This window comes from Pteropus vampyrus, unplaced genomic scaffold, assembly GCF_000151845.1.
Source record: "Pteropus vampyrus isolate Shadow unplaced genomic scaffold, Pvam_2.0 Scaffold130, whole genome shotgun sequence".
In the NCBI taxonomy this organism is placed as follows: domain Eukaryota; kingdom Metazoa; phylum Chordata; class Mammalia; order Chiroptera; family Pteropodidae; genus Pteropus; species Pteropus vampyrus.
The window spans coordinates 2,482,944-2,494,149 of NW_011888911.1; the positions used below are offsets into that span (position 1 = coordinate 2,482,944).

At 42.3% G+C, this 11,206-nt stretch overlaps 1 protein-coding gene across 1 annotated transcript in view; it reads left to right on the forward strand.

The window, feature by feature from the left end:
- Positions 1-11,206, forward strand: part of LOC105296864 (ATP-dependent RNA helicase DDX25-like) — a 24,468-nt gene that overhangs the window by 6,252 nt on the left and 7,010 nt on the right. The window contains 7 exon segments of the mRNA XM_023534716.1: positions 1,303-1,321; positions 1,324-1,393; positions 3,549-3,786; positions 4,796-4,960; positions 5,942-6,128; positions 7,149-7,219; positions 10,949-11,058. Of these exon segments, the coding sequence (XP_023390484.1) occupies positions 1,303-1,321; positions 1,324-1,393; positions 3,549-3,786; positions 4,796-4,960; positions 5,942-6,128; positions 7,149-7,219; positions 10,949-11,058 (860 nt within the window).

An 11,206-nucleotide genomic window follows, 5' to 3' on the forward strand; every position in this document is an offset into this window, starting at 1 on the left:
CTAGTACTTACTAGCTGAATGTCTCAGGTGAGGTAGTAAATCTTACCGAGTATGTTTCCTTGTCTATAAAGATAACATCTATAACGGCACGGATCATAGTTGTTCTGTTCACCCTAAATCTTAACACCGAGCACAGTGCCTGGCTTATAGAAACCACTCATTAAACACTGACTGACTGACTGAATGAATGAATGAATGCATAAATGCATAAATACTTGCTTCACAGGATTCTCATGAAGATTAAATGAAATAGTGTACATTTTTAGCACTGTGCTTATTCTGGAGTGAGCATACATACCATATAGCTTTAGGACTAGAAGATCCTCCAGGTCACCTCACTCATTTAGCAGAGGAGGGAACTGAGACTTGGAGTAGGAGATGTTTCATGGAAGGTCACAGATGTCAGAGAGTTACAGAGATGTCAGTGAGCAGGCAACTGTGCTTGCCATGCTCCTAGTCTAGATTCCACTCGTGGAAAGTCTCTGGTGATCGGTCCCTTTCTCCAAACTGTACTCAGCCGCTTGTTTGACAAGCTGAGTACCCGAGTATTAGGTTCACTCAGCGCTTTGACGAAAACGAGGATTCTCTGATCCACAATATAAGCTAAGGACGTTTATGTTTTGAGCTTGATATTATGGATAAAAATTCTTCAGGAAAATCTGTGTTTGAGAAATGTGTGTAAAAACTGTTTTTAGTACATTAGCTGTGTTTCCTTCTCCTTCTATCCCAGACCCTAAGTGAAATACGCAAATGCATTAAATATCATCAGTTTCTCCCACCAGCATCTTCATTCATCAACAACCATCACTTATAGAGGAGAGGAAGTAACACATGAAAAGTTGGAGGGAATATTCTGCCAGAGATGTATAAGGTGGATCAGGTCAAGCAGGGAGTGTTCTGGAAATGGGCAGACTTTTCATAGCTAGCAAGAGGTGATGGAGACACACTAAAGCTGTAATTTGTCTTGCATCCCCTCTCTTTTTGATTACCAGCCTCTTTACATCCCATTCTTCCCCCACCAAAAAAGCATGACCAGTAACTTGTGTGTCTCCATAACCCCCTAAAGAGGAGTATATAAAAGGTAGCTATTTCTCCATCCTTCAGCCTCTCCTCCCCTCCTGTACTCAACATTCGCCTCAGATTTATCAGCTGGTAAATTGCATTCGATTTAAAATATTTCATTCAACCAAAATCTCCAGTTTCACTTCTGTGCCTTTCCCTACACAAATTCTAATTGTATTTCAAATTCGCATGATGGCTTGTATGAACCTTTCTTTTCCTACCTCGCTCTCTATCTCACAGTGCCTCTGCCTGGCTCCTACTTAAAATTGGCTCTGCAGACTGGCCGTGTAGTCGAACGGATGGGAAAGTTCTGTGTGTACGTTCAAGTGGTGTACGTCATTTGAAGGAATCAAAGTATGTACCAGTAAGCCGCGCTTGGTGGATTTCCTCAATCCTGACTCCACCACTAACAAGCTTCTCTGCTTTCTCGTCTCTAAATTGAGGTTGTAATAGCACCCGAATCACAAAATTGTTATTAGAATGCAATGAAATGATTCAGATACAACAATGCTTGACATAAAACACAGACCCTTATTTCCATCATTTTTACATCCTGTAAGAGGATGCTTTGGTATATTCTTTTCTTTGAAACTCAGTTGTTTGGAGCAGAACAGCTTTTACTGTTTAGTTTTTTTATTAAAGTATTACATGTGTGTACTTATATATATACCATATATAAAGTATTACGCGTGGGGAAAAAATCTTTAAAACACCAATTAGGAAGTAAAAATGTAAGTTGTTTTTCTTTGTCCTCCAAAAACCTACTTTTCAATATAACTACAGTTAACAGTTTTTTGCTTTTGGGGATGAGGAACTCATATACATACAAAATGTGTAGTTTAAAATTTTATACTAGCTACATTTAAAAAAAAAAACAGATACAATTATGTTATGTTTTATTTAACCCAATGTATCAAAATTAGCATTTCAACAAGCAAGCAATATAAAAATTATTCATGAAAGAGTTGACTTTTTTTTTCATACTAGGTCTTCAAAATCCAATGTGTTCTGCAGAGCAGCCCATGTCTGTTTCCTTGTATAATTTGTATTAATTTTCTTTTTGAAACGAAATGACCCAGGCCTTGAGATACCAGTGCCGATGCCATCTTTTTCCAGATAAAGGATTATGATACTACAGATGGCCAAGTGGCCCCAGTATGCTAATGCAGAATTTCCCTCATGCTTTCTAACACACCAGCCCCATTTTCAGTCCTTTCTCCCTAATTCTCTGGTCTCTGGTGCTCGCAGGTCCCAGATTTCTCAGCGGACCTTTTCAGCTTGGCTGTGCTTTTTGTCCCCATTTCTTCCTATAGCACGCATAGTGTAGCTTCATCCACTTTCTCATTTACCACATTTTCCATCTTTGAAAAATGTATTGAAATATCTTCCCATTTCTCCGCTTCTGTTCTTCATATTTTTGTGGATTCATATCTTTTTATCTCTTTATAATCGTATCGGTGGGATGTGGGAAGCTGAGAAGGTAGCACATGTAGACAGTCTACCATAGTTGACCTGAGTCTGTCAGATTGTTATTTGAAAAGCTCGCCAGGTGACCGAGGCTCCAGGCTTAAAATAGTGTTTGGGAATCACTGGTCTATAAGATCTCTCCCACTCTGTTTTAGCACCAACAGCTTATTCTAGGTGTCTGTCTTCTCGGAAGTGGTGATTTCTCTGGTCTCTCTTTTATTTTTTTAATTAACTTTTTTATTGATGTATAAAATGTATACAGAGAAACACATGAATCATAAAGGTAAAGCTGAGTGAATAATCACAAAGAGGCTGTGCTCATGTAACAGTGGCCCAGGTCAAGTAATGGAACTTCACCAGCACCCCAGAAGTCCCCCACCACCCCTCTCCTGTCACCAGCCCTTCTCCCCTCCCCAGGGTTAACCTCTATCCTGACTGCTAGCGTAGCTGCGTTTTGCTTGTTTGGGGACCATATATAAATTAACCCTGTATTCACTGAGTTCAGTTTACACTTTCTATTCAGTAGCATTTTCTCCTTCAGCCCCCTTTTATTTATATCTGGGTTCTTCCCATTGCAAGTAAAGTTGGTTGTGGCTGCTGTTCTTTCCCTCCCGAGAAATAGAACCCCTGTCATGGGATGACCAGCTTCTGTTTCTTTCATCCCCGTGGAACTCTGTGTGAGGCGATCACCGTAAAGAGCGTCTAGATTTCACTCTTGACTCCATGATTCTGCTTCTCCTAAGGAGAAAATTGTCCTGAAAACCTCAAACCCTCCAGAATACATATGTAAACTTTGCTCCTGAGCTCCTCATTCAGTGTAAGTATTTTCCCCAATTCTGCATAGCCGGGAGGAGCAGGACACATTGCTCTTTGCACAGAGGTGCAGCTCGTCACAGGCACGCCTCGCATGCTGATCCCTGGAGCAGCTGATGGCAACGGGCGGGAAGTGCCCGAAGCTGCATCCCAGGAGACTGGCAACATGGCAATCGGTGACAGCCTTCGTCCCTTCCCTTTCACAGAGCTTCACCCTCTGAGTGCCAGATGCTACTCCTCTCAGCGACCTTTGAGGACTCTGTGTGGAAGTTTGCAGAGTGAATCATTCCTGACCCCAATGTTAACAAGTTACGAAAAGAAGAGCTGACCCTGAACAATGTCCTACAGTATTATGTGCTGTGCGGGAACAGGAAGGATAAATACCAAGCTCTGTGCAACATTTACGGCGGCATCACCATTGGCCAGGCCATCATCTTCTGCCAGGTAACTCTGCCCAGGTTCGTCTCTGCCATGCCCAGATGTCCCTGCAGCTGGAGGTAGGGCGACAGTAATACTCAAAGTGCCCCATAGCCAGGCGTCATGCTTGGCACTTTTTGTGCATTCTATAGTTTAATCTTCAGAGCAACTGAGTAGAAATTACCTGTATTTTATGGGTGAAACGTAGAAAGGTTAAGTGATGGAATGGAGCGTCAGTGCGATGTTAAATGGAGGGCATCCTTATGTGAGAGGGATGGCAACCCATTCAGGTTGATGTGAGTGGTAGAGCTTTTGCAGATACCCTTTACCGGGTTAAGAAATCTATTTCCGACTTACTTAGGTAAAGTAGCTACTTAGTTACTCACTGTTAACATCACCCAATTTTTATTTTCATACTTATTTTTTGCTCTCTGACATTTTTCGTGTTCACACATTGGTTTCATTTTCTCACTACCACGAGAGCAGGATCCCATCTGTCGTACTCACTTTCATATTCCCTGCACTAGAATAGCTCCCGCCTGACACTTGGACAGCACTGAAAACATAATTGTAGAATAAAGGAAAGCTGAGCTCTGCCTTTCACTAGCCATGTAACCTTGGGCAAGTCACTAGCGTTTCTAAGCTTTGTTGTTGTTGTTTTAATTTTTAAAATGAAATTAGGTAGCTACTTCACCAGACTGTTGCATGTAAAGATTTTAGCAACCTGCCTGGCATACATGGAGCACTCTTAGAATGGCTATGTTATCATTATTATGTTGTCTCATTTTGTCAGCATACACCATGTGAGATAGATAGAGCATTTTTATTAACTCTGTTTTATGACTGAGAAGCCAAAGCCCTGAAAGATTGAGAGGATGTGACACTTAGAAGCACATGGAGGAGGAATTCCATGCCACATTCTAGGGTTCCTCTAGGACAGCCCCTCCTGGCTCCCACCCTGCATACGTGAGCTCTGCAAACACAGCTGGTCTGCTTTAACTTGGGGTGCTGTGCTGGGTTTTGTTTTCTCACGTAGACTCGTCAAAATGCCAAGTGGTTGACTGTGGAGATGATGCAGGATGGCCACCAAGTGTCCTTGTTAAGTGGAGAGCTGACTGTGGATCAGCGAGCTTCCATCATTCAGAGGTTTCGGGATGGGAAAGAGAAAGTTCTTATAACAACCAATGTCTGTGCTCAAGGGGTGCGTGTGTGTGTGTGTGTGTGTGCGCGCGTGCGCGTGCGTGTGTGCGCATGTGTGTATTTAAAGTTAAGTTCAGGTATAATTTATACACGATAAAAGTTACTTTTTTAACTGATTCAGTATATAGTAACAATGTAAAGTATATAGTATATGATGAATTTTGACAAATATATATAGTCATATAAACATCACTGTAATCAAAATATGAATCATTTCCATCTCCCCCCAGAATCATGTCTCTTTGCAGTCAGTCTCAGCAACCACTGGTCCCTGGCAACTACAGATCAGATTTCTGTCTCTATGTTTCCTCTCTTCCAGATTCCATATAAATTAAATCATACAGTCAGTAGCCTTAGTGTCTGAATTATTCCACTTGACATAATGCTTTTGAATTTGTCAGTGCTGTTACATATAGTCGTGGTTCATTCTTTTTTGCTGAGTAGTATTCCATTGAATGCATGTGCCACAATTAGTTTATCTATTCACCATCTCGTGGAAATTGAAAGCTGTAATAAACGTTCATGTGCAGGTCTTGTGCAGACATGTTTTCATTTCTCTTGGGTAAATACCTAGGAGTAGGATTTTGGGGTCATAGCGTAGTATATGTTTATCTTTACAAGAAACTACAAAACTGTTTTCCAAAGGAGCTACGCCATTTTCATTCCCTCCAGCAGTATAGGAGAGTTTCAGTTGCTCAGCATCCTTGTCAGCACTTAGTATTGTCACTCTTTTTCATTTTAACCACACACAGTACGTATTTAGACTTCTGTAGAATTGGCTTCTACAGACTCTCACCCAGCATCATAGACATGCGATGCAAGCAGACTGCTTGACTGAAGTGCCTCTTTCAGTTCTGTGAAACCAGGTCTGATTTATACACTGTGTTTGTGAAATGAGAATTCCCTTGGCAGGTGTGGTTTTGAAGAGCTGTGTCCTAAGGAAGAAGTTGAAGGGCTCTCCACTGCCTTTCCTCTTCCAGAGGTTGATGGGAAGCAGGTCACGATCGTTGTGAACTTTGATCTCCCTGTGAACCAGTCAGAGGAGCCAGACTACGAGACCTACCTCCACCGCATAGGGCGGACAGGGCGCTTTGGGAAGAAAGGCCTCGCCTTCAACATGATCGAAGTGGATAAGTTATCCCTACCCATGAAGATCCAGGATCACATCAGTAAGTAGCACTGTTCACAGTAGGAACTGTGGGCCTACTCACGTTGACAGCGATGAGGCGTGTCATGGACATCGAACCCAGAGATCTTGTGAAAGGATGGGGACAGGAGGCTGCTGATTCACAGTGCCAGAGTGCCTACTGTGAGACAGTTGATTACTTTGCATATGGTTGTTAAAGAAAACATTTTTTAATCAAATGGAATTAATATGAGGTCAGAGTTATATGTTCTTGCTCATTCTGGGACCTGGAGCAGATTTTCGTGTCTTATAAAGAACTGCCCTAAGCAAAGTAACAAAGTCCTTGAAAATTATATTCCGCCCCCAATTTCCTATTTTACTTACATTTTCCTTTCTTCTTGCCCCACCTTACCAAAGTGCTGAGGTCTGCTGCCCCTCCTACAGCCCGTGTCTAAACAAGGCAGACTCTGATGACTTGCTGGGGAGCTGGGGCTGGCAGGTTGCACTCTGATGGAAACTCCAAGGGTGACATAACCTGAGCTGTCCACTTCTCAAATTATCTCGGGCCCAAAAGCATGGATATGGCTGGAGAGCAAGGGAAGAACCCTTGCATGACTCCAGATATATCTTTCACCTTTTAGGCCAATGTTCTTTTATCTGCTCGAGGGAAGCCAAGATTAGATGAGGATTGTCTAAATGTGATAAAGGATTCCTGTTCTAGACCTCTAATGTCAGGGTTTGGGAGTTGCTTTACATTATGGATCCATCCTTCGATGGATTGGGCTAGGCCTACGGTACACAACAAGGTGTACGATGTGTGTTTGCCAAAAAATATCGGTGGTAAAGTCAGGTTTTAAGAATGATAACTCTGTACCCATCTTGAGCTGCCCAGGGATGGATATATGAAGGACTAAATTCCTCAACCTTCAAAAATTCTGGGCTTTTCCTCCTTGGCTTTCAGAGATACCATAAGCCATAACTTAAATGGGAGGCCCAGGGCCAGTGTCCTGCCCTGCTGCAGCTGTAACTGGTGTTGTGGTAGAAAAAGGGGTTTCCTTTACAGGCTGTGAGATCACTGAAAACCTACCTCTCTGTGTGGAAACAGAGCAATTGGAACAGAACACATTCCGTGATGTGTGTCTGACCCTGGGTTCTTGTCTCCCCCAATTGCTGTGCTCCTCTAGTTATTGTATTTGTCTGGGCTTTGTAGGACTTCAGGAGTAGCTGCTTTTGTGATTGCTATGTGGCCTAGTTTGTGTAAATATAAGGTGTTTGTCTTTCTCTATGTTGTTTTGGGGGTTTTATTGCTTACAAACTTCTTTTTGTATTGAGACAAATAGCTAAAGCATGTTTGACAAAAGGTTCTGCACCAGGCAAAAGGGTCTGTAAAAATTTGGGATCCCTCTTGAAGTGGGGGTCTTGAACCATGTTTTTCTTTTGTTTCTCCTTCCTTTACTCCTTATTTCCCAGATCTTCTGTCCAAACATCTTGATTCCCACTCTATCACCTATCTGCCCCCAAAAGCCCACATACCCACACATATACATTTAATTTGTGGGTGGTCTTCCCAACTCTTAAATGATTTGTGCAAAACTCATGAAGAAGCTAGGAATACTCTATCCCTTGTTCCAAATCTGAGTCAAAACCATTCCTTGATATGTGATTCATGCCAAACACTCAGATTGCATATTTGGATAGATCAAGCCTATTTTAATTTCTAATCCTAGGATAGAGGGAAGCAATGAGGAGGCTTCCACTTTGAAAATGGTGTGGGGAGACCATGGAAGGGTAGCTGAATGCATATCCAAGTCACCTAAGAACTTTTATGCAGGTGCAAGAAACTTACGTCAAAGTAGCCACAAGGTTGTTTAATAGGAGACAGATGAATGTAACTCCATGTTTACTGCTAGAAACCAAGCTTTGTGTGAAGTCTTGAATTTTTACGAAGCGAGGCGTGTAAGAAAGCATGTTCCTACCTGTTCTTTCCCTTATCCCTTCCCCTTATTTCTGAAATGCAGGAGACTGAGCCCCCTGGGGCTTTGGTGACTCCTACCACTGGGGACTGTTTGTTTGTTGGTTGATTTTGCTGTGTTGGGTACTTCCATTTGCTATCATTTTGTAACACACATGCTGACCTTTCCCTTTTCTCTCTTTTCTCTGGGGAAATACAATAAACAGATTTTTTTGTATTGAAAGAAATATTTTTAATTAAAAAAGCCTGTCAACTCCAAGATGGCGAATGTGCTGCCTTCTCCATCTAGCCCTGCTGCTGGTGGTTTAGACTTCGTGCCCCAGGACCTGGTCCTTTTTATGGCTAGCAAACGGCTCAATAAACCCTTTCTTTTGGAAAGGCTTTCAGCCATGAAAGTTTTTTGTTTCACAGACATGTAGTATAAGGCAGTTAGGTCTTGGCAACCTCGCGGTGCCCACCTGGGCTGGTACCACTCAGCTCTGACTCCTCTCTGCTTCTCGTCCTCTCCATCTTTTGGCAACATCTATCTGTGTGTAGCACGGCGTTGCTTACAACTGGGCACTGATGCTTTGACTTCATTTCAAATATATCTCTCCTCTCCCGACCTATAGTACACATGCTTTGACTTCATTTCAAATATATCTCTCCTCTCCCGACCTATAGTACACATGCTTTGACTTCATTTCATATATATCTCTCCTCTCCCGACCTATAGTACACATTTCTGTTACCTACTTATTTCTAGTTCATGTTCTACTAGTTTTGGGGGGTACTAAAAGGCTTCAACCCCTGGGGAAATCTCTTTATATATTTCTGCTTTAGCTTTGCTACAGGGCCCCCTAGTAGGTCTGGGTGCTCCCCCCAAAATCCTACAGAGTGATTAGTAAAAGGGCTCTTTTCAGTTAAGGCCTCTTCTTCCTGAAGTAGATTTAAGTGTTGGGTTGAGCAGGATTCAGAATCACTCCTCCCTACAATGACTAAGCCTGAATTATTGAGTCAAGCTTTCCCACATCAAAGCTTCTTTTCTCTTAGGATCCCAGGGTATTCCTCAGTTCCTCAGAGAAATAGACTTCTGGCATCTTTGCCTCCCCAGCCTGCCAGTCAGCTTGAAACCCCTGAGACATATGCACACCCCCATGTCCAGTGGGTATTTGGCATCTGTTAGGTGACTCATCCCATTTTCTTTATGAAAAACTCCCACCACCATCCTCTCTCCATTTTTTTCTCATTTCTTTTTTATACACCATCACCTCTTCCTCGCCATTATTTTCCTTCTCTTCTTCTTAGTTAAAAGACTAAAACAGAAATGCTGGAACACACAGAATGACCCAGGTGGGAGGGATAGTTTAGGAAATCAAAGTATGTCTCTGATGTCTGATGTACATGAATTTTATTGAGAAAGGAAAGAAGGAAACAGATCTGTAAAGAAAAGTAAAGGAGACCAAGTGCGTTCTTTCTGCCCACCATAGAGAGACTTTGCAGAGGGGCCCTGTCATCTCGAAAGACCTATCGCTACAGAATGTCCCCCAGGACCCTGCCAACGTCACCCGACCCCTACAGAGAAGAGAGGGAGTCAGGAACCCTTGTACTGGGAAGGCAGCAGGACCTACGGATGCACAGCAGAGGGAGTTAAAAGCCCACTGCTAAAGTCTTTGTCTTTACAGTATCTGGTATTTGCAATAATGCCCTTCTTGTGAAAACCAAGAGGCCTGCAGTTCTTCTGGCACCTCAGCATGGCATTGTCTTCTTTTTCTAGTGCTGGAGAGAGATCCACAAGTTCGGTTCATATACTGGTGCCTCCCTGTTACTTATCTTACAAAATTCTATTGCAGGCACCTCATACTGTCCCAAGAAAGGAGATTCTCTAAGGCTTTAGCTCCTCTCCTCCCATAGGTCTGGCCTCCTGGGACTAGCTCCTTTCCATACTTGTTGGCTGCTGATTTGGCCAGGCTCATTCATACCTTAGAATATTGGGTATAGACTATAATATCTGCAGACCCACTCCAGCTCAGAGTTTTCTTCTCCCTGGCTGCCCTAAGAATTCTGTCTTTGTCATTGATTTTTGATAATTTTAAGACAATGTGTCTTGATTAAGGCCTTTTTGGGTTGAGATAATTGGATGTTCTGTTGACTTCTTGAATGCCAAGCTCCAGCTCATTCCTTAGATTTGGGAAATTCTTGTTAACTGTCTGTCTGAAAATGCTTTCTAGTCCCTGTTCCTTTTCCTCACCTTCGATAATGCCCATTATTCTTATGTTTCCTCTCCTGATTATATCAGCTAGTTCTTGTATTTCTCTTTCATTATTTTTCATTCTTTGGTTTCTCTCTTCTTCTGATTTATTTCTAGATTTCTGCCTTTGATATCACTGATCCTTTCCTCTATTTGGTTGACTCTATTTCCCAAGCTTGCTATTTCATTTCTCATCTCTTTTAGTGTGTTCTTCATCTCCAGAAGTTCTATTTGGTTCTTTTTGAGGGTTTCGATCTCCTTGCTCTGCTCATCGAAGTGTTTTTTCAGTTCCTGAAATTGTTGATATGATTCATTTCAGAACTCACTGAGTTTTTTCAGAAGTACCATCCTGAATTCTCTGTCTTTTAAGTTGCATATTTCTATGTCTGTAAGCTTATTTTCTGGAGATTTTTCTCTTTCTTTCTGAGATGCCTAGTCACATTAGTTGTTCATGGTATTTAATGGACTATTTCTCTGCTTGGGCATTAAGAAAGTGTATTCTGCTGTTTTTCCAGAAAGAAGATTTATTATATAAAGGTCTCTCTTTAGCTTGCTGCAATGAAGGAGCTTTTTTTTGGTTTCCAGTGGGTGGCATCTAAGCATGTTGGATCTCTGCTTTATATAAAGCCTAAATAATGTTTTTTAAAATATTTTCTTGTAGATATTTAATCACGCTTGCTACGCTCAGTCTCGGTCCTTGTCAGTGTTAGCGACAGTTTTGGTAGTGTTTGCTCGGATTCCCCTGGGCTTTGCGGTGATTGGTCTCGGAGGGTATGGGGGGAGTTGCCCTCTGGGTTGGGAATTGGGGGCTGCGGCTCAGCCTCGGTTTTGTATTTGAGGCCGGTAAAAATCAACTGTTGTTTTTCTGCCATCCTGCTTCTCTTCCTTCTGCTCTGATGACTGGGCCCTGCCACCGGCC